This window comes from Populus alba, chromosome 1, assembly GCF_005239225.2.
Source record: "Populus alba chromosome 1, ASM523922v2, whole genome shotgun sequence".
In the NCBI taxonomy this organism is placed as follows: Eukaryota; Viridiplantae; Streptophyta; class Magnoliopsida; order Malpighiales; family Salicaceae; genus Populus; species Populus alba.
Genome location: NC_133284.1, coordinates 39,598,264 through 39,620,457, shown reverse-complemented (window position 1 = coordinate 39,620,457; position 22,194 = coordinate 39,598,264). Strand labels below are relative to the sequence as shown.

The 22,194-nt window shown below is 35.3% G+C and overlaps 4 protein-coding genes across 7 annotated transcripts; 3 read left to right on the top strand and 1 right to left on the bottom strand.

Moving 5' to 3' along the window:
• The first annotated feature begins 2,655 nt into the window (after positions 1-2,655).
• Positions 2,656-11,086, top strand: LOC118062724 (uncharacterized). 4 transcript variants are annotated; one of them, XR_012171372.1, is made up of 9 exons: positions 2,656-2,781; positions 4,047-4,315; positions 4,724-4,869; positions 6,212-6,311; positions 6,876-7,409; positions 7,859-8,196; positions 8,740-8,884; positions 10,568-10,711; positions 10,844-11,086. XR_012171372.1 is itself a non-coding variant. In XM_035076564.2 (8 exons), the coding sequence occupies exons 2-8, from the start codon at positions 4,141-4,143 to the stop codon at positions 10,956-10,958; spliced, it is 1,614 nt and encodes a 537-aa protein (XP_034932455.1). In that variant the 5' UTR covers positions 2,656-2,781; positions 4,047-4,140; the 3' UTR covers positions 10,959-11,086. The 4 variants fall into 4 exon arrangements, 3 of the variants coding, with proteins under 3 accessions (XP_034932455.1, XP_034932454.1, XP_073268999.1); XM_035076564.2 differs by lacking the exon at positions 10,568-10,711 and having other exon boundaries at positions 6,903-7,409; positions 10,756-11,086; XM_035076563.2 differs by lacking the exon at positions 10,568-10,711 and having other exon boundaries at positions 10,756-11,086.
• Positions 11,087-13,153: 2,067 nt separating this feature from the next.
• Positions 13,154-13,567, top strand: LOC118062709 (egg cell-secreted protein 1.1). Its single transcript, XM_035076541.1, has one exon. The coding sequence runs from the start codon at positions 13,154-13,156 to the stop codon at positions 13,565-13,567; it is 414 nt and encodes a 137-aa protein (XP_034932432.1).
• A 1,398-nt stretch (positions 13,568-14,965) lies between these two features.
• LOC118062723 (cold-regulated 413 inner membrane protein 1, chloroplastic) lies at positions 14,966-16,469 on the top strand. Its single transcript, XM_035076562.2, has 6 exons — positions 14,966-15,185; positions 15,273-15,404; positions 15,493-15,588; positions 15,762-15,826; positions 15,980-16,049; positions 16,136-16,469. The coding sequence occupies exons 1-6, from the start codon at positions 15,025-15,027 to the stop codon at positions 16,299-16,301; spliced, it is 690 nt and encodes a 229-aa protein (XP_034932453.1). The 5' UTR covers positions 14,966-15,024; the 3' UTR covers positions 16,302-16,469.
• Positions 16,470-17,258: 789 nt separating this feature from the next.
• LOC118062722 (uncharacterized) lies at positions 17,259-21,534 on the bottom strand. Its single transcript, XM_035076558.2, has 4 exons — positions 19,529-21,534; positions 18,358-18,951; positions 17,932-17,980; positions 17,259-17,847 (listed from the first exon to the last, which is right to left on the bottom strand). The coding sequence occupies exons 1-4, from the start codon at positions 19,590-19,592 to the stop codon at positions 17,637-17,639; spliced, it is 918 nt and encodes a 305-aa protein (XP_034932449.1). The 5' UTR covers positions 19,593-21,534; the 3' UTR covers positions 17,259-17,636.
• Between the last annotated feature and the right edge of the window lie 660 nt (positions 21,535-22,194).

Sequence of the window (22,194 nt, the reverse complement as noted above, 5' to 3'; positions counted from 1 at the left end):
TTTGGAATTTTCTATTGACCGAGTCAGTATATAAAGTATTTTCAATTATATTTTTACAATAATAAGGGGCAAGGGCTATATATGGTCAAGTTCTTGGCAAAGAGAGTCTACAAGGGTTGATACTGATCATGCACACAGCAAAGTGAACCACTTTGCCAAGAAAGAGTCGTAGATTTTTATGCAAGGCCTTTAGAAAGAATTTTGAGTGGCCATGAGAATGAAGTTCTTTTTTTTCATTATTTCTTTAACTGCATGTATTTTATTTTTATTATTTCTTGTTTCTGCTATAATAAAATTAATTTTCAAAACTGTCAAATAGTTAGAAAATTCATTGATATAATTGGAAAGCAACTAACAACATGAAATAACTTGCAAATGAATATTCATCTCGCATGTAACTTGAATACTAAAAAAAATTATAAAATATTCATGATTCTTTTTAAAAGCATGAATGTGGTTAATTTTTTTTTTTTAAAAAAGAGTAGATTAAAATAACTAGTTTAGCTATAAAATAAAGAGTTTGTACTAGTTTATTGACTCGCGCTACATTACAGAATAAATTATTTTTTTAACTTAAAAAATAAATATTTAGATGTTGCTATTGTTTTTTCTAGTAGAAAATAAATTTAAACCATGTGGGGATCGAGCCGATGTGGTCGCCTTGACGAGTCAAAAAACAACTCAAATGACATGTAGAAATGTAGTTTGACTCGGAAAAAATATTTAAGATGAATTTTTTAATATAAATACCAAGACAACAATATATTGAACTAATTCGGGTTGACCTCTCAATCCGTACATGGAGTCATGAAACAATGATAACCCCCATAAAAAGTAAATTTAAATAAATTATGAAGCTCAATTTCTAATAAACTCAATGTTGAATAATGAAATTGAAAATAATTAATTAAAAAAAAAGACCTAAAAAAATAACCAAAGTCAACCTACCAAACTCACAACCCGAGTCATGAGACTGAGATAATCCAATAGAAAGGAAATTAAAACAAACTATAAAGCTCAATTTCAAATCAACATAGTGTTGATCAAACATGAAATTGAAAAAAAATATTAAAAAAAAGATACAAAAAAGACTTGAGTCATCCTTAGGTTAATCCGCCAAAACCGTGACCCAAGTGATGAGATGGGAATAACATCATAGAAAACAAACCGAAATAAATTATGAAACCTAATTTCCAATCAACCCAATATTAAAGGATAAAATTAAAAAACAGAAAGTCAATTATAAAAAAAAAAAAGGAAAAAAACTCAAGTCAATCGTGTTAACTTATCAAACCTGTGGTCCGATTCATGAAACTAGGATAACAAAATAAATCAATTTAAAAAAAGTAAAAAATAACTGGAATTAACTTGTATTGACTAACTAAACTCGTGAACTGAGTCATGAGACAAAAATAACTTAATAAAAAAAAAAAATTGAAATAAATTATGAAGCCTGATTTTCAATGAACCCAATATTAAAAAATAAAATTGAAAGAAAAATTAATTTAAAAAAAACTTGAGTCAAACGAGTTAACTCATCAAATCCATAGTTCGGGTAATGAGACTGAGATAACTTCATACAAAATAAACTATAAAATATTTTTAAGCCTCGCCTTCAATAAATCTAATATTGAATAGGTTTAAAAAACACTATTTTAGTAAATATTATTATTTATAGTTTTTAAATCCAATTCGGTTGTTGTTCCGATCTAAGATCGTTCATTGGTTTTGACTGGATCATCCCGAGTTTATTTTTAATTTTTGATTTTTTTATAAAACAAAATAATATTGTTTTTTTTTAAAAAATAATCAATAAGTTGTAACTTATTCTAGATTAACTCGGGTTTTTAACTAGATTACCTGGATATTTTACTTTTTATATATTTTTTAAAATCTGACTTAGTTTTCATCCTGGATTTGTTGAATTCCAAGTCATCCCGTCCCTTTTGTTTTTGTTTTTTTTTTTTTTTTTAATTTCAATTTTAATAATATGAATGCTTTGTACACACACAGGGTCACTCAAATTAAAATACCAAACCTTAGATTTTTTTATTTTATTTTTTAAAAAGAAGCCATTACAAAGTCCACAGCAACGAATGATTTTATTACACACGCGCTCAAAGAAGAGACTGTAATGCAACATCCTAACTCCTCCGCTGCTTCTGTTTCCACTAAGTTACACGTGTTAACGCGTCAGGAGCCTCATCCACGTGGTAAAAAGCCAACATAGCTTCTGTCTCGACCAGTCCAAAAACAATTTAATCTCGACCGTTCACCTCGTAACCTAGCTTATGTCTTGACAGTTTGTGGAAGTTTAAGGAGGGGAGGATAGTACATTATAATTCAGTCCCTGCATGTTTCAAAGTATTACAACTTAGTGGACCATAGTCTTAAGAAAATTAATTTAGTCCTTACTTTGTTTTTATATATATCCTTTCGAATAAGTTCAAATAGATTCTGGATTTTTCATAATCCCAAATTTATGATTGAAATAAATTTATTTTATAAATAAATATCAACATCGTGAGAGTTTTGAGAAAACCCAAGTATGCAAGAGTCAAGGGATTAATTTGTAGTTTCATGAATAATAAGTACTAAATTATAGATCTGATCAAAATCCAGAGACTAAAGCATAATTTAATCGGAGAGAAATATAAAAGAGGGAAGAAAGTCTTTTCCTTTGCTTTTATTATTTTGGTAGGGAGAGAGAGAATGAAGCTCTAGGCTTTAAAGAGAGAAAGTCTCTCAAAGTTTTTAGCTTCTTTCCACACAAACATACAGGTATGTTTTTCCCTTTGTATGCTTCCAAATTTGGTTTCTTTTCTATTATTTTTTTACTTGTATGATGTGAATTTTATTCTTCATGAACTGTTTCTCTTGCTGTTGATTTCTCTCTCTCCTGTTTCATATTTTTTTTTTGGTTTTATGGTTAAAGTATATAACTGTCATGTGAGCTGGTTGTTCTTAGGGTTTTCTTGGTTTTGTTTGTGTTGTTTTTGTGTGCAATTATGACGTGTCTTTGTGTTTTTATGGGTTTTGATTGGAAAGACTTGAGTTGACTTTGTTTTTCTTGGTGTTTACTTGAGAGTTATGGTGGTTTTTATTCTAGTTTTATGGTCTTCTATGATTCGCTTAGAGTATCTTTCTCTTGTTATTTGAGATTTCTTTGGCTTAACCTTAAACGCATTCTTAAAAGTTACAACTGAAGAAGGTAAAGCATTCTCTCGAATTGTGATCCGGGATATACAAGTAAATATCACAGAAAAAAAACTCGTCCGTGATATAGTTCATCTTGAAAGAATTTTTGTGATCATGGCTTGTTGTTGTTGTCGGTGTTTTTTTTTTTTGGCTGAGTTAAATTTATAGGGTACTGTGTAATTTCTCTTTACCCTTTTTGCAAGTTCATGAAACACAGTCAACCCTTTTTTTTTTTCTAGTTTTATTTTCGTTTCATGTTCTGAATCTCAATAGCGTTTCGTGCTCTGAATCTCAAAAGCAAAGTTAAGCAGTTCATGTTTTTCCAGTCTTTGATTTGCTCATCACCTTTTGACGTGTTAGCCTCTGCTGTCTTGTTCCCTTATGACTTGTTTGACCTGTCCTTGTTGCAGGACTGGCATGTAAATGTTCTAACCTAGATTTTCCCACAAGTTTTCATAAATGGTTTTTATTAAAAAAAAAATGGAATTTGACACCTTAAATCAACATAATTGACAGGGGATTACATTTAGCATTGATGAACACGTTTCTTTTTAGTATTGTTGGCTCTTATTCTGCAATCTTGCGAGTTACAGATCTACAAGTTACTTTTATTGTGCTTGGATGATGCTAATTGTTCCTTGTACAGCTAGTCAGTGGCGGCAGTTTCAGTTAGCTTTTGAAAATTTTCCTGTCTTCCTTTATTGTGTTATCACACTTAACCCTGCACTCTCATAACACAACAAAGTTACGTCGCTTTATTACTTTTTTTACGCTAATCTCTGTCCTTTTCTCATAGCTTCTCCACATCTCTGTTTGTTCTAATATCCTTCTGATTTCTTTCACAACAGTCTCAGCCGGTTGCTTTGATCACCTAAAGGGGTTTTATTTCCCCACTGATGTTTCCAAGTCGAGATTGTGGTACATATAAAAAAAACAGATCAAATGCCATCATTAAAAATGAAGACCAACCTAAACATGAGCTCTCTACGAGAAAAAAAATGTCTCAGTGTGTGTCAAAAGTCTAATATAATATCCAAAAAATCATGCTCCCAAGTCTCAGTTTCTCAACAAGCAGCAGAATCTGACAAGTGTGTTCAGAAATGTCAGGATGGCTATGGTAAGCAACTAGCTCCACTTGAATTATGCTTATGTTAACTACTCTTAGACAACTGTGAAAGATTGCTTGGTGATTTGTTTCTTTGTTTGGAAAATTCACAATTTTAGCCTAGTGCCCTAACCATTTTCCTCATTGCAGCAACTTTAATTTTGAAGAACTGTAAAATATTTTGAATGTTGTTCATTGAAGAAGTTATATTTGTCTTTTAATATTTGTATACTTCATCTTCCATTGTGTACCCCAAAAAATGCACATGCAATAGTTCTGGACCTTACTCTTATCACGACTCCATTTCGGATACATTACAAGCAGTTTGATTGCCAGATTTGTAGACTTGCAATCAATACTGCACATTTGATTTTGAAGAGATTTTTGTTTATTAACTAAACTTCTAATGGTTCTTTCTAGTTGCTTCGAGCATGGAAATATACACCCAGGGGGAGGACATTAAAACTGATGAAGCTGTTGACCAGCAAGACTTACCACGTGATGGAAATTCTCAGTTTCTGAAGCAGCCACCAACCTCTGTAGATTCTGGCACAACTGGGGATATGGTAAGTTTTGAATGTGGAGACTCTAATGTTCTGCTTGTCATTTTTCAATACCTGGACATCAATTACTGGATGTGCTTGCAACACATTTGTTATGGTCTAAACAGAACCTTTCTTTGTTGATTTACCTTTCAGAAACTTTGGCATCGATTTCAAGCATGTGCTGCATGCATAATTATGTTCATTTACACCAGGCACTTATAATCATTATCATTGCTATATTTCGTTCAAAACTCCAACTTTTTACAATAATGATATTATGAATTTGAAGCATGTAGACAATGTCTTGCTAATTTTACAAGTGCTGTTTATAACATTTATCATTAGTTGAGTGCGTTCAAATTTTTAATATTAAGTATGGTAGTAGATTATATTCATTATTATTAGTTTTTTCAAATCTGTCCGTATGGTTTTGTTACAGTTGTTGCCATCCCTAGCATCTTTCTTCTCCCTTTTGATTTGTATTTTGTACAGATATAGCAGTTTATCTTCTATCAGAATTTGGTTTTGGTTGCATTTCCAAGTATTTTTTAATTGCTGTATCTGACTAACTCATAAACTGTTATGATTTGTTTTCAGACTAGTTGATATTTCTTTCTGTCATTTTCTTTCATGATTATGCAATTCAAATATTATTTCAGTTATATATGTTATACTTTACATTTTGTTTCATTCAACTATTATTCAATGGTACTATTTTAATGGGAAGTTCACTGATGATGTAACTCAATTATCTTTCTTTTAGTATCCGGAGTTTGTACATTTCAATCGAGCTTTTGCCACCTGTTGTTTATTCTTCCCTATATATTTCTTCTGCTTTTTGTACTCTTTTATTAAGGTTGCATCCCATCTCTGGTGACTTATTTGATGTTCTCTTTTCGGGTTAAGGAGAATTTACCCACACTGCACTATAGAATAAAAGAACTGATATAGACATCTTTTCCAACAATACATTTCATAATAAACTCATGCAATGCAGTAATTCTTGGCTGCACTTGTCATATCTCAGTACCACATGTTAACCACTCCGAATACTTCCTTTTAAGCCATCAAGTGATGCCTGAAGCTGCATTAGGTGCAAAGGTTCTTCCTTTTTCTTCATAGGCTCATAGAATGAGGAAGCCCATGGAAATTGGTAGTCTTTAGCGATTAAGGAGACTCCTCACTCCCTAATACTTCCCTTTTCCTAGGAAGTTAAAGATGCTTAAAATTGAACTACTTTTGGATAGATTTCAATGTACTCATGTTTCCCTCAATCTATTTCTTGAAATGCTTTCAGTAGCATCATCACTGTGTTTTTAATCATTTTTTTGGATGGTTTCTTATGATAGTTCATTTGATGCAGGAATCTATATATAACTTTGCATCAAACTTGGAGACAATTTTTTCTCCTGTTCTGGAGCTCATTGAAGTCCACAGTGTGGCAAATATTTATGGTGATGCAGGTATAGCTCAAACTTCTGCATCTAAATGCATAAAAAAACTAGTCATTAATGCACTTTCAATACTAAAGAAATGGAAGAAAGCCATATCCCTACAATACCTGCAGTACTATTTTTCCTGTTCAGTTGCCTGCTTGACCGCCAATTCTATACAAATGAATGTTTTATTGTTTGTCTCTTGTTTATGCTATCATAATGAGACAATTTATTGTTATATGTGGCGTTGAAAAATTTATTTTGAAGAATTTTGGTTATTTGAAAGCAAGGACTTCGAGGACATGTTTACCTTTAAAGCATTTGCTGGCTCATAGAAGCAAGGATTACATTGGACATCAGTAACAATTTCATTTTTTGCTCTGGTATCCAGCTTTGCTAGGATCTAACTTTAATGTGCTTGTATATGGCAGCTAACATAAAGTCAACAACACTGATTATTAATTAGTGCATTGGTAAAGATAAAACTTAAATGGAAAAATCCAAGTGTTTTGCATTGGAGCTACTCATTGTTTGTGACTTTTTCTATGACAATATCCAGTTTGATTAGTTTTCTTTTAATTGTTTTTGTAGGGAGTAACAGTGATCTTAACGTGCCAGGTTTGGGTATTGATGACAGTGATGATAACAGAAGCTCATGTGATTATCAAACTTGCAACATATCAGATTTCTTTATTTCTGACATGATTATTGCTAGCTTACCATTTGATGGGAGCACTGTTGTCAATGATTTCACTGATGCCAATCATTTTCCTGATTACAAGTACGCTGAGCCAAGTATGTTGTTTGATGTGGCTGAAGAGTGCATGATACTACCTTTTCTTGAGGATACTGCAAAAATGAGCGACTCTGATGATAAGAAATCATGTGAAGAAGCCATGATAGATTCAGACAATAGTAGCTTATATCTAGCAATTAATCAGATAAGATCTTGTGACCAGGAATCTGAACTAAACATTGACTCAGACCAAGCAGAAGACTTTGATCCTCAGTTATTTATAAAAAATTTACCTGAATTATCTGATGTGGTTTCAAATTTTCTGCCCTCTATCCACCCTAAGGAGTCTTGCAGAAGAAGGTCCGTAACCCTAGTGCTTGATTTGGATGGTAAGAAAATTACGTTATTTATGTCTTGTTACTAGTCCATGTAATATGCCTTCTCCTTTCATATTTTTGAGTTTGATTCTTCAACTTTTCTATTAATCCTGCTGCCTTGTGACAAAACTATTTGAATCATAACAACTGAGATAAGTTAGTGGATAGGTCAGTGGGTCTGAATACAATACTCCATGTTTCTAATATATGTGGACGTGATATTGTTGAGTTTGATCCTTCGACTCTTTTATTTGTGCTTCTGCTTTATCCGAAGTCTAAACACTATTTTAATGGCCACCTCTGAGAAGATAGTGATAGGTTGGTTGGTTTGAAATTCCGTCATAAACTTTTTGGTTATAATTGTGTTTTCAGCATCATTTTCTCTTTAATTAATTGAATTGAAGAATTATGTCCCATGTACAATACGAAGGTTGAGTCACAGATGCCTTTTCTATTCTCAGAAACACTTGTCCACTCAACATTGGAACACTGTGATGATGCAGACTTCACCTTTACTGTGTTTTTCAATATGAGAGAGCACATAGTGTACGTAAAACAGAGGCCTCACCTCCACACTTTCTTGGAGAGAGTTGCAGAGATGTTTGAAGTTGTTATCTTCACTGCTAGCCAGAGTATCTATGCCGCACAACTTTTGGACATACTGGACACTGATAGAAAGCTTATATCTCAGCGGCTTTATCGTGAATCATGTATTTTTTCAGATGGAAGTTACACAAAAGATTTGACAGTTTTAGGTGTTGATCTTGCTAAAGTTGCCATAATTGATAATTCGCCACAGGTATTTACATTTACCTGCCCATTTTGCTTTGATGGTTTTGCACTTTGCTATCCCCCCCTCCCTGCCTCCCCCATCTTTCCTCATCTGTCCAATTTTATTGCTGTATGAGCTGCACTTATCATCCTTGCTTATGATTGTTGTCTAGGTAAATGGGTTAGTGTTGTGTGGTCATTTTAGTTCGGATACCAAATTAGGTGTCAATCTATGTATAGTGAGTCTAATCTTCTACAATTAGATTTGGGGATGTCCTGAGCTGACTACACTGGAGGTAAACTGTAGAAGTGGAACACACCAAAGTTCTTATCTTAGGTCAGGGCACTAGAGTGGAGAAGGCAGTAGAACTCATTACATAAAACGTGAAAAGAGATGAAAATAAGGTCCTTCCTTTTTTCTTTTTTTATCAATGCTAGTATCATGGGAAGCATTGTCTAGCTTCCCCTTCCCTGAGAAAAAGGATTTTGGGTGTCAAAATGGCAGGAACAAAGAAAAGTCTTCTTATTGAATTTACTCTGATTTTTAACTGTTCTCTTTCGGTGATTTCAGGTTTTCAGGCTGCAAGTAAATAATGGGATTCCTATTAAGAGTTGGTTTAATGATCCATCAGATTGCGCACTAATTTCATTACTACCCTTCTTAGAGACCCTGGTTGATGCTGATGATGTCCGGCCCATAATTGCAAAGAGATTTGGTAACAAGGAATAAAAGAGCTTCCTTTTCCTTACTAGCTTGAATATTGCTCTTTCCTCTGGTTTATCTTTTAAGCAAAATTTGGTCTCTGATTTAGAATGTCCATTTTCTTTTCTCTTCAAGCTTTTGATATATTTAACTATAGAATAAGCTAGTGTTTGTCTCATTCTTGGGTCAGCTCTTGGTGATTGGACCCTTTCCTTTTCTCCTCTAAGCTCACAACCCCATGGGGTGCTCTATCTAATTTTCCCAAAAGGTAGTTGTAGTGAATGTCTCTCTTTCATTTTACTGTACAGTTGAAGTTGCAACCAAACTCATAAGGGCGTGTATATGAACTTTATCTTGTGAAATATAATTTTGCAAAACTCTTGTTTGCTATCTTAATTGGTGCTCATCTACACGTGCTGCTATCTTTTGTGTTAGTTTTTCTTCAGTATGAAATATTCAAATTCTAGGCTAGCAGTAATAAATTAGAACCTTGAACCTGAAACTTCTAGGTCCATTCCTTTCTACATGGCTTCTTTAGTCTTGAAATATTGTTGAGGCTTCATAGTTACTTCATCAAGCATAATTATTTATCTTCTGAGATCATAGTTTGACTATTGTTTAACTCGCATATCTTAAACTATATTTTTTAGGCGAATGATGGTTGATAAGCAGGGAATGGTTTCTATGTATTTCAAGAAGCCTTGTGAACAGACTCAATCAGTATAGATAATTTTATAGTTTTTAAAAGATTAGGTTAATATATATTTTTTAAGAGAGTAGGTTTAAAAGCAAATATTTTAATGATACGTCTGATTTAATTGCATGGCCATCTATTATCACTTAACGCCATGGAAAGTAAGAAAAAACTTGAGTCTTATTTAAACAATACTATTTATATTGTTCAATTTTATTTTATCTGTGTTATGGGTTTTTTATGCACTGATTTAATTTTCAAGTTCTGTTATGGATTTTTTATGCGCTGATTTAATTTTCAAGTTTTCTTATCAATTATTGCTCATTTATTTTTTACATTTTCATGTCCTCATATCTTTTAAGCATTCAATTAGATCTTGATGATTGGACATACCTTCATTCGTCTGATTTCTTATGTGCACTATCTCAAGTTAGTGTGTGGTTTGATAGGGGGTGGTTGCTTAGTCTGGATGATTTTGGGCAAGCTGTCTGCGAGTAAATTACATCTTAAATGTGGCTTATTAAATGTTTCTCCTCAGTGTTTACATGTTGCTTATTTGCAATGCATAACAATGCTTCCTTGATAATGATACCTGTCTCTTTGATAATACATATCATGCTTCAGGGCTTTCTTACTCCTTTCGGTACAAATTCTTCGAGAGATGATCATAGCCAGAGAAAGTGTGGATTTTAAAGTTGAGCACAACCATGTCTGTAGGTGTGGTTCATTAGATTTGGAGGAATTAAGGTTATCTTTAGGTACTCAATTCACTTGGCATGCCTTGAACATGTGGCTGTAGCTTATTGGTTAGAATCCCCCCCCCTCCCCCCTATCCTGAGGATTATCAATAGCCATTGTGAAAATTGATGTGAGTTTGAGGTTTGATATCCTGAGACCATGAGAGTAAGGGATCTGGAGTTAGTGCTATGCATTTGAGTCTGAAATATGATATATAAGGGTGGATTGTGTAAATATCCAAATCTGATTAGGGTGACCATGTAGGTCTTTATGAAGGCCATCAAGCGGATTGTTAAAAGAACACGGGTTTGAAATGCTCCTTCACCCATGGTTTGGGAAGAAAATGGTGACGAAGTGTCTGATATACAAAAAGACCTGAGTGCCTGTCATATTAACATCTGCTGAATCGTAAGATCTTTTCTCTTTCGTAATTTCGCATGCCTTATCTGCAGGTCATTTGAGGAAACATACTAGATTATCTGCTAATGGAAAGTATAGGTACGTTGGGTTATTTTGCTATTTTTTCCTGTTACTTTGTAGATACAGACGGCACTTTGCTACAGAATGGACTATGTTGACAATTCATTGTCCTATGAATTTACTAAGCAATGTTAAGAACGGATTGAGTTGTGTAGTCTTGTTTGTATCCCGATAAGAACGGATTGGATGCCTGGTCAGTTTCTGTTCTTAAACCAGTGACTGATCTCTATGTAAACTAGCATAGAACATCCAATTGGTGTAATTGCCGCTATGCTAGTAATTATTTCTCTAATATTTGCAAAAGTGCAGAGCATGATCCAATGGTCTCTATATGTTAGCTCAGTTCAATTGCCTTTCTGTGTTTCTTCACTGTATTTAATTTGACTTCTGGGATTTCCTTTTTAATTTGCTTAGAGTGAAATGCATATCCCAAATCATTTTGCCTACAGATTGTTGAATAAAACGTGTATTTTCTTGGCACTAGTTTTTCCGGGAGAGATGGAGGGTTGTGCAGCCACCAAATCCTCCGTGCTTGTTCCAAAATGGTTGCGCTAGCAGCTGCCATGTATCCTGGCATATGACATGCAAATACCATCATCACTAACAATAAGAACTAGCGTCTGAAAGTCAAGCTAGCCTTAGTTTTGAAGGGAAAAAATGGAAATTGAACGAAAGCCTCGCTGAAAACTGGAAAGGAGGCAAGTGAAACTACACTACAAGATCTTGAACTCATAAAAACATCAAAAAAATAAGTCTCTCGCTGTTAGCAATTTGCATGATTCGTCCCTGAAACAAATTGGTCTTATAAACGCCAGGATGGGGTCATTATGAAAGATGAAGGCCATGCCACTGGCTGAAATCATAGACGTGTGAAAGCTAAAAGATTACAGTTTCTTTCAAATCAACTGTCACAACCCAACATTTCATGGCATCAATGAGGAATCTTCTTTTTTAATCCTTGGACAAAGTTTTCTTTATACGAAAACTCTTCCAACGATTACACAAACGCAATCTGCACTCTACAAGGTTGCACTTGGTCATTAATATGATGCTAAGATTGGTTTTGTTTTTAAAAAAGGTTTGAGTATGTTGCGCATGGTCTTCAACAGAACTGCAATAGCGATTTGAGCTTGAGGATGAGTTATCTACCTCAAGAAAACTGATGAAAGAGGATTATTAGTAGAGAGTATCTGTTTCTTAAGTTATTTATTTTTATTCCTATTTGGTTTAGATTTTTTTTTCTTTAATGGTGATTTTGTTTTCCCTATTTAGTTTGTGAAAATAAATATTGAGAGTAGTAACTTTCTTTTTCCTATTTAATTTATGAATTCTATAATAAATTTATAATTATTTACTGAGATTTTTTTTTCAAGATAACTTACAACTAGTACAAATAAGGATGTTTATCTTGTCTTCAGGAGAGTACTAGTATAAGTAATTTTATTAGTATTCATTTTTACTAGTATAAGTAGTAGTTTTATTAGTATTTTTATTACTGAATATTGTATTTAATAATATACTGGTATTTGATTTTAACTAACAAAGCTCTAAAGTATTTAAAAGCAAGCCAATAAAAATGAATACTAATAAAATTATTTCAAATTATTTTCAGAAACCACCGTTTAAAAAAGCTTGAATGCAATACCAAACAAGGGCATATTATATTGAAACTAGCAGAATTCCAAGCACAAACCAATAGAAAAGGACAGAAAAAACACTTGTTAGGCAAATGATTTATTAGACTATAATTTTTAGACCAAGCCCAGTAGCCGGCCCAATTTAAAGCCCAGGTTTGTTCAGCAAGCTAACAACTCATTGAAGGAAGTGTTTGTTTCTGCGTTTGTAACTGCGTTTTGACAAATTTCAAATTTTTTTTTTTTTTTTTACTAAAATTGAGTTACGGTTGTACTTTTTGGATCGTTTTGATGTGCTGATATCAAAAATGATTTTTAAAAAATGAAAAAACATCATTTGCATGTATTTCGGCACGAAAAGCTATTTGAAAAGCAACCGCTACCACACTGCCAAACACGCTCGAACAATCTTATCCTTTCATAGCTAGCTAGCTAGCTTGCTAATGTTTTTTTTTTTTTTAATTATGGCCAGTTACTGAATAATCTGATTTAGTTGCCATAAATAAATAGTTATAAACTTCATGGATGGTTATTGTCTTTTGGCCTTTCCATTTCCTCCCCCACGTTCTCTCATTAATTTGCAGCCTCCTCACTTTCAAGTAATTTAACGTTCAAATTAATCGGACGCCATGTTCATCGATCCCTGTATAAAATCACTCAGCGATCTACAACAATCTCAACCACACGTTACCTGACCAAATACTGCTCTCTAGCGACAGTATCACGCTCAAAATCAATGGCTTTTAACCCTAAGCTCTCTCTTTTCATTGCTCTCTTGGCTTGCAGCAGCTTGGACTGCTACAAGGCCAGGGCTCGACCATCGGCCTCAGTCTCAAACCTTATGGCTCGCTTAAAACTAGACGGAGACTCGCAGAATAGTTGCTGGGGATCTTTGGTGCAACTACAAGCATGTTCCGGGGAGATTATTCTTTTCTTCCTGAACGGCGAGGCTCAGCTTGGTCCTAGCTGTTGCCAGGCCCTGAGGACCATCGGTGAACATTGCTGGCCTAAAATGATTGACACACTCGGGTTTACACCTGAAGAGGGACAGGTTCTTGAGGGATACTGCGACAAAGCTGCCGATCCCGCTACTCCGTCGCCGCCGCCGCCATCTGTAATGCCTGCTACGGTTGTTCCAAAGCAAACTTAATTTGCTTCCTTGATTTAGACTTTTTGAGATCGGCTGTAAGTGGTGCGTGTGATTGTAGCAGCAATAAAACACTCTTTTCCTAGCGTTTCTACGTTATATAACCAATCTCTCATGTTTTTAATTATTTATCTGTTTTAAAAGTATTTTTAAAAAAATTAATTTTTTTTTAATTTTAAATTAATATATTTTTAATGTTTTCAAATCATTTTAATATACTAATATTAAAAATAATTTTTTTAAAAATAAAAAATTATTAATATATATTTTAATACAAAACATTATTTAATTATAAAATAATAAGCAAGCTCAAAACAGTGACGCACGATTCATTGCCATTTCTCTCATCTTCATCGATTGCTTAATTTGGCATGTTTACGTTAACCAAGAACAAGGGTATTAATTGTAGTTTATTTCCCGATCCAGTTGTTTTCAACGAGTAATTCACCACTGATCATATCAGCCTCGCGATTGAGAAAATCTCGGGCTCGCATTTCAAATCTTTTTTAGATTAATTTGATGAACAAACCAGTTCAATATTGGCAGCAAGGTGGATTTTGCATTTTAAATAGATGGAAAAATTGGAATATTAAATAAAAAGCAATTTCAAATCATAATTGGATTTACGTAGATGGATTTTATTTACATTACCGACGCCGGGTACTTGGCATATGTATGAACAAAAGGAAATTTAATAATAAAATTCCAAGATTGCATTTTATTATCTTTATTTTGGATTACTAAGTCACCTCGCTCATTCATTGCGTTGTCCCAAATCAATTAGCAAGATCCCGATGATACATAGAACACTGAACCCAACTCACATGGAGGTATATATTATTTTTATATAAAATATTTAGGTTTTGCAAACATATTTTTTTTAAATAACAAAAATCTAATAATTTGAATATGATTTTATCCTTAATTGTTTTTTTAAAAAATGAGTAAAGACTTTCATTCATTTTTCAGACTTTTAATTATCCAAATTGTATTTTATTTTTAAGAAACAATACCCTTTTATAAAAATAGTTATTAATTTATCAATTTATTAATTGATAAAGATTTGGAGGTCAAAACAGTAATGAAAGTGGTAATTTGTGTATATCAATCAGTCACCGCACACTTGTTGCATTGCTATTAGCCTAAACCCCCCACGACAAATATCTTGTGTGTTATTGTTATAAAGATTTTTTTTTATTTAAAAATATATTAAAATAATAATATTATTTTTAATATTAGTTTATCAAAATAATAGAAAAACATAAAAAAATTTAAAAAATAATAATTTTTTATATATATTTTAAAACACAAAAATAAATAACTAAAATAAAAAAGCTCTAAAAAATTAAAAATTTCAAATTTGTTATATTATTAGCTGGTTGGCTCGCTACTTATTTATAGGGAGAGGAGTGAGCCCTCACTCCTCACAAGAAAATACAGAGAGAGAGAGAGAGAGAGAGATGAGTATGCTGATGTCTATATCACCGCCAGCTGCACAGTCTTTCTTTCTCGCCGACAGCAGCGGCAGCAAGAAGAAGCAGTTTCTTTCTATACAAAACCCGCTTAGGTCTCCTACAGTCACACCACTCTCGAGCTCTTTCACCACCTTCAATCCTCTTAGGTAGGTCTCTTCTCACTGCTAACCGTTACTGTTATATTTTTTTGCTTGTTTCATTTTCTAATTGTGTTTATACAACAATATGTACAGATTATCGATAAAGAGCAATGAAATGATGATGAAGGTAAAGAGGAAGGAACCGGGAAGAGGGTTTGGTGTTGTTTGCCATGCTGGATCCATCACTACTCCTAGTCTCCACTGGATTTCTGCTCTCTCTTCTGTGTACCTCTCTATACTCATTAATCACTCTCTCTCTTGTTGTTTGAGCTTCCTTCTTCTTTCCTTTTTAATTGGATTAAATTATTTACAGGGTGTTGGTGCTGGTAAAAGGCACTGCTGTCCAAAAGTCCTTTCTTGTTCCTTTATTTGCTCTCCAAGCACCGGCAGCCGTCATTTCATGGATCAAGTACTTTATTTTATTTTATGCTATCATCGACATGATTATGAACTGTGTTAATGATAATTGTTCCGTAAGAAAATGTTACTTTTTTTATATATATTAATTAAATTCAGTGAGTGATTTGTATTGAGGGTTGGTGGAGGATTTATGCTACAAGTTTGGTGTTTCAAAATTTGCAGGGGTGAATATGGCATTTGGACTGCATTTCTTGCCCTTCTCTACCGTCTCTTTTTCTTTTTTCCCGGTTAATTCTCTTCCTCAATTTAACTTCTATAGAATCCCACAAGTTAAAATTTTAAGGAGGATCACCGCATGTTATATAGTTGATTTTGATATATTTTAACCACGGGTAAGGATTTCTTAAAAGTCTCAATCTTTGGTCTTCTTTTTTTCATAGGTGAACTTGAGTTGCCGTTTATGGCGTTGCTCTTGGTAATTGTGGCTCCTCATCAAGTTATGAACATAAGGTAGATGGATGTGTTTATCAAGAGAGAGAATCATGTCTGTTTCATTTTTTTTTACCTTAATATTCCTTGCAATGTTGTGTTTACAGGGGAAAGCAAGAAGGTGCTATTGTTGGCTTGGTGATTGCAGCCTATTTGGCTTTCCAGCATTTTTCACGGATAGGGAATTTGCAGAGAGCATTTGAGCAAGGTTCAGTTGTTGCCACCATAGCTGTTGCGTGTGTTGTTGTCACATCTTGCTTGTTCTTGATCTGAGTTTTAGGTAAATTACCAAACCCATGTGGAAGGTGACAGGAATAAACAAACATTCACCTGGTGTCATCTTATGTTACCATGTTAGCTATAGGTATGGGTTCTTTGGCAGATAATAAAATGTGTAAGAATTTGAATCAATGATAAATTACTTAATAATGCTTAGCGTTACCGTCTCTAAATGTTACATGTATTTGTATCTATTTTAGAGAGTCCCGATCTAATTGCTTTTCTCGTGATGCTCTTCTAAACGCAGCTGTTCCTGGTAAGTAGTACTGGTGTGATAGCCAAGCTTTCCTTTTCATTCTGTGCCAGAGTGCAATTTTAAATTAAAAACAAATGGAGTTGAACTATGTTGAGAGGATATGATGGCAAAAAGGATTGATATGGGTATCATTATGATTTGAGGATCGCTAAAATACGGTGCAACTTCTTCTGGTTTTCACTCAAGTTGCTATTTGTTGCAAAGTAAGAAGCTCATCTGATCTGTTATTTAAATGGCAATAAGATTTGTATGGTTTAACTCTAAAAGAGTTAGGAGAATATGAACAATATGGCAAAATGCTTTAAATGTCTGATCAAATTACTTTCAAGACTTCCAAGATCTACAGAACTATCTTATGATTTAAGACAAATGAACATAGGTTGAGTTTATTATAGGAATCAAAGGAATTGAAATCTTTGGTGAAAAATTGCTTCTCTGTTTTAGTCGTCTGTAATACTTTTATCCTCTTCTGGGGTAAGATTATTATCAGGTGACACCATTTATGAGGTTCGCTGCCTTTGGCCAGCTTGGTGGTGTGTGTTGAAGCATGTTCATTTGCTACGCGGGGAATAACATCAATCCCTCTGTTACTGGATGAAATAAATTCGTCTAGTAATTACCACGAGCATTGTTGTAGTCTTACCAGTCCCAATTGTTTATTGTCGTCTACTCTTTCTGTGGGTGATGATTCTGTCTGGTACTAACTGCTAATTCATATATTAAATCGTATACTTCGAGCACACAGGCTGTAAAAGCAATCCTAAAGCAAGACAAGCTTGTCCGATGCTTTTGAATGCCAAAAATTTGAGAGAATATAACTAGTTAACTTGTCTACGAGCACAAGAACCTAAGACACAGACATTCTACGGTCTTCTTCATTTTCTTCTAGCTTCTTACCAGCCAAAAAGCACAGTAGGGAAAATAGATTGTAACATTTTATGGCGAGGACAAATCCTCGAGAAAATATGTGGTTGTTGATTCTCACTGCTTGTGTTTGAAGTTCATGAAGTTTGGTGGCAATCAAGGGAGTTGTCATCTCGTTGAGGGTAGCGATGGACTGAAACTCCATGCCCTTAGACATGTTTTGTTGCAAGAAGTGATCCCACGATACCAGTTGTAGAGAAGAGGAAAAGTAAAGAGCATGAAACAGAGGTGGCTGAGCTGGGCTGGCCGACCGGTTCCGGTACGCCATAAACTGTTGGTGGTCCACCAGGTGAGGTTATTGTGGGAGTCATCATTGTTGGGGTTGGGGGAGTTGGAGCTGGGTTGACTGGTGGACTTATGCTGCATTTTCCAAAAACATGAATTGAGTTTCTATTGCATAATTTTGGTGATAGGAATGGTTTTAAAATGGATATGAAAGCTTACCTGGGTGTTGTCGTGGATGGTGATGATGCATAGTGACAGCTTCCACTGCCTGCAATAGGGGCGGTGCAAACAGAGAAGTTAAGGAATCTCATAGGAAGCAAATTATGTGGATTCAAGCTTAATCTTTCGGCAACAGCCATGGATTAAGGATTTTGAATGGCCAATGGACTAAGAGCAGGGGAATTAAGAGTAGATAAAAATTTAGGGGATTCGTGGCTGAAAGATGAGTTAGACCTAAGCCACAAGTCATAGCTATGAAAAATAAATTTGGAAGGGGAAACAGGGTTTCCTAAACAGAAAAACTTTCTTTTTTTCAAGAGAAGAGACCTACCAAGCAGTGAATTTAGGTTATGGACAGTAATAATTGTAAACAGATCAGATTTCAAAACTTCTGCAGCATGGCAAAATGATATTCTGTCATCTTACTTGGATCAGTGGTGGTAAGCTGTGCTGTTCCGGAAAAAACGCAGCTTGTGGGAACTGGATTTTTCTGGTAGTAGCTATTGAAGGCATAAGAAGCATGATCACGGAGGGTGTTTGGATTATAACAACTTCCACCCGGTTGAAGTGGGGAACAGTCTGTACCACCATAGCCACAAGCATAATCAAGAGCAACCTGCAGGGCAGTTTGTGAAGCAGTTGGGCTGGCAATACACCATGCTCCTCCTGATGAGGTCGGATTTGTGGTGGCTGGGGGGTTTGTGGTGGTTGGGGGGTTCATGGTGGCCGGGGGGTTTGTGGTGGTTGGGGGGTTCATGGTGGCCGGGGGCACCATACCAGCTGGGGGCGTTGTAGGTATTGGGTTGATTCCACTTGGTGCTGGGGGAGAGTCTACTGGATTTACTACAGGAGTTGTTCCAGAACCAGGATTTGTTGGATTGATAATGGGAACCCCTCCTGTAACTGCATCTAGTTGGATAGCGGTCTCTGAATATGAGATGAGCATCCTGTTTTCATCGCCTACTATTTTATATTTTTGGATTGGTTCCAAAATCGGCATTTCAGCAACACTTGGATGACCTGAACAAATCAAAAGTCAGGATCAGATTTCTATCTTTTCTTTTATGTTGAGCAGGACAAGTTATTCTCATCTTGTTTCATGTTAATGGATGAAAATGAAGTTTTATATCATTCATCCTAAACCCAGAAGTTTTCACCAACTCCCTGATTTGCTGAAAGCAGAAACCTGAGAAAATGGGTTTCATCGATCAGAAAAGCACGAGTTCAGCTTTCCTTCCTCAGAGAAAATGGAAAAAGAGTGAATTTCAAAATCAAATGCCTACGGATTCTTTCTGAGAATTGGGTTTCATGCAGTCAGAAAACGCACAAGAATTCATGCACTAAGATGTAGTTTACAGCATGATCACAAGCAACGAATTTCTATATAGATTTCTATTTTTGTTCATTGTTTAAACAAAAGCCGTTACCATCTAACAGAGGAGAAATGTTTATAACAATCTTGTTATAGGATCCTCTGTTTTGTGAGACACATGAACATGTACATATATGCATGGTTATATAAACGCGAGCACATAATATTGCTAAGAAGAAAATGAGAGTGCAGTGCTGGAAACCGAAAGAAGGAAATGCCAATCACCTGGATAGAGGAATAGATACAGGAGGAAGATTGCGAAACATTGAACAGCTCCTCCAGAAGCCATATTGTCAAGAAGCTGCTGCGGCTGCTGTATTGTGGTTTTGGAATTCTTCGTATTTGTTTAGAAGAATGAGATACAAACCAAGCCAGGAGCAATGGAGTTATTACAAAGAACAAGAGCTTAAATATCATGGTGGCACAAGTTATATAAATAAAACTCGAAGAATCAAAGCTTCCTTGGGTCGTAGAGAGAAGGAAGAATATCAGAAAACTTGAGAAAGGAGGCATTGGGGTAGTTAAATTTTGCAAGCAAGGGAAGGTACTGAAAAAAGAGGATGAAGAGGAAAAAGGTAAAAGAGCTATCTGTTCTGTTGGGAATATATACATATGTGATTGTGATGCTGTGGCAATTTTCCCTCCTCTTTCTACTGTTTTATGGGACTGAATCAAAAAATTAAAGGCAGGTTGAGATTTTTTATGTTGGATACGCTTCACCCTTTTCCAATATATATATATATATACATATAAAAAGATGAGTTGTAACCCTAGCTGTTTATTGTTAGCCTGATCAATTTACAAATTGCAAAAAAATAAATAAAAAAATCATGATTCCTTGAATAAGAAGGATGCAAAGTTAAGGATACCGTCCATTTTAGGCATAAATTCAGAGACTGCTTACGGGAACTTTCTACTATTATATCATAGTTGGCAGGGAAAGCTTGAGATTGTGCTTGGATGCTGCTCCTGCTGCTTCCTTTCCTTTCCTTTTGTTAGGCTGGCATTGTCTGAAAGAGTGGGGGCTTCTTTCACAACGAGGAAGCTCGGGGCTTATGTTTTATTCGCCACTACTGATGCTTTTTCAGAAAACTATGGTGCTGCTTTTGGATGAAAATAATTCTAGGATGGTTCCAAATTCTAAAACAATTAATCCTTTTATATAATTCAAATATCAATTTATCTCTCTCATGTTTTACATTTTATGTAACTCTACTGCCACCACCCCCACCACCGGTAGCCACCGCCACTCATCCACAACCACCTTGTCCGTTGTTACTCATCATGTTACCTTCACAGCTCTACTCTTCCATTGCCACCACTGCACCAAGCCCATCTTATATCTTAATCGCAGAAAACAACCAGTATGATTCCATGTTCTGTCCTCATTACTACCGATTGCAATGATTATATGACAGTAGAAGATTTTTATCAGGAGAAAGAAACTGCAAATTACATAAGGAATCTCGAAAGTACGCCCTTTTATAAGCTGAAGGAAAATAATCACGCATCCCAGTACTACAAGAGGAAGAAGAAACAGCCTTGGTTCATCATTGGTTACAACGGAATTTTGCCTATACATCTTAGAAGGAAAATCCCATGCGACAACCTCTACCTCCACAGTCCACACCTCAGTAAAAGAAAATGCTTCTTCGTAGCAGTTCTTCTTTTACTTCCAATACATTATCCAGCATCGATGCCGTTGTTGAGTGATAAATCCTCTGTATGTTGCAGGGAAGAATGCAAAAGCAGATGCGTCAGGTCAGTTTATGTTTCTGGCTCACAGAATTAAGTGATTAGTCAGCTAGGGAAGCACAAATTGGCTGTCATATGTGCTTTCTCCCTCCATGGACACACCATTGAAAGGAAATCGAGTTGAAGGGGGTCCTAGATGGGTATTCATCTATAGGACAACAAATGCACGAATTTCTTGATTGAAAGAGAGCATAGAAACAACATAAATAGAGTACATTATTGGCAGAATAAGCTAGCCAACCTTGCCAGAAATCCTTTCTCCCACAAGCACAGGCCTTCAATAATCCTATTTATGAACTATTTTATCCCCATCTAACCCTTATCTTGATTCCCAATTAAACATCTCAGTGCCAATGATTTTCAGGGATATCCCATTATCAGTTCTTAATCAATCCCCAAGTTTCATCCTCAAGAACATTTACCCTTGTCTTCAACTGTTAGAGGATGTCAGGCACCACTTGTAGGGACTACGGACACCACTTATCTCCACATTGGTATGATATTGTCCACTTTGGGCCTAAACCCTTATGGATTTGCTCTTGGGCTATACCTCAAAAGGCCTCATACCAATGGAGATATTTGTCCATCGTTATATACCCTTGATCCTCCCCATTTCTAGCCAATGTGAGACTTTGGTTGCATACCCAACAATCCTCCTCTCAAACAAAGGACCACCGAGCCTCCCCTCAAACGATCATTTATCCGTCCACTCTCTATTAACCATGATTCTTCATTCTCCACTTCACCGTGTTGGGGTTAGGACACGTCCATGAAGCATCCGGAGAGCACTACCTGACTTGAGAGTTTGCTCTTTCTAGGTCAATTCCTCTTCACCGTGTTGGAGCCAGGACACGTCCGTGAAGCACCTGGAGCACACCGCCTATCCAATAGAGCTGATCCACGGATTACATCGTGATTTGCTTGGGGGCCCACCACCTTTTGTTCGGCATTCCGAGGATTCATCCATAATGGCTAACTCCGGAGCAAGGCTCTAATACCACTTGTAGGGACTACGGACACCACTTATCTCCATATTGGTATGATATTGTCCATTTTGGGCCTAAACCCTCATGGATTTGCTCTTGAGCTATACCCCAAAAGGCCTCATACCAATGAAGATATTTGTCCATTTTTAT

What these genes read in the sequence shown, in the direction of transcription:
- LOC118062722 (XM_035076558.2), bottom strand. Translation starts at nt 19,592, where the DNA reads ATGGCTTCTGGAGGAGCTGTTCAATGTTTCGCAATCTTCCTCCTGTAT. An exon ending in GCTTACCACCACTGATCCAA is followed by an intron (nt 17,981 to 18,357) that starts GTAAGATGACAG and finishes CCCCTATTGCAG; the next exon opens with GCAGTGGAAGCTGTCACTAT. An exon ending in CCATCCACGACAACACCCAG is followed by an intron (nt 17,848 to 17,931) that starts GTAAGCTTTCAT and finishes TGGAAAATGCAG; the next exon opens with CATAAGTCCACCAGTCAACC.
- LOC118062709 (XM_035076541.1), top strand. Translation starts at nt 13,154, where the DNA reads ATGGCTTTTAACCCTAAGCTCTCTCTTTTCATTGCTCTCTTGGCTTGC.
- LOC118062724 (XM_035076563.2), top strand. Translation starts at nt 4,141, where the DNA reads ATGCCATCATTAAAAATGAAGACCAACCTAAACATGAGCTCTCTACGA. An exon ending in CTGGCACAACTGGGGATATG is followed by an intron (nt 4,870 to 6,211) that starts GTAAGTTTTGAA and finishes CATTTGATGCAG; the next exon opens with GAATCTATATATAACTTTGC. An exon ending in CATAATTGCAAAGAGATTTG is followed by an intron (nt 8,885 to 10,755) that starts GTAACAAGGAAT and finishes CCTTATCTGCAG; the next exon opens with GTCATTTGAGGAAACATACT.
- LOC118062723 (XM_035076562.2), top strand. Translation starts at nt 15,025, where the DNA reads ATGAGTATGCTGATGTCTATATCACCGCCAGCTGCACAGTCTTTCTTT. An exon ending in ATTTCTGCTCTCTCTTCTGT is followed by an intron (nt 15,405 to 15,492) that starts GTACCTCTCTAT and finishes AATTATTTACAG; the next exon opens with GGTGTTGGTGCTGGTAAAAG. An exon ending in TCTCTTTTTCTTTTTTCCCG is followed by an intron (nt 15,827 to 15,979) that starts GTTAATTCTCTT and finishes TTTTTTTCATAG; the next exon opens with GTGAACTTGAGTTGCCGTTT.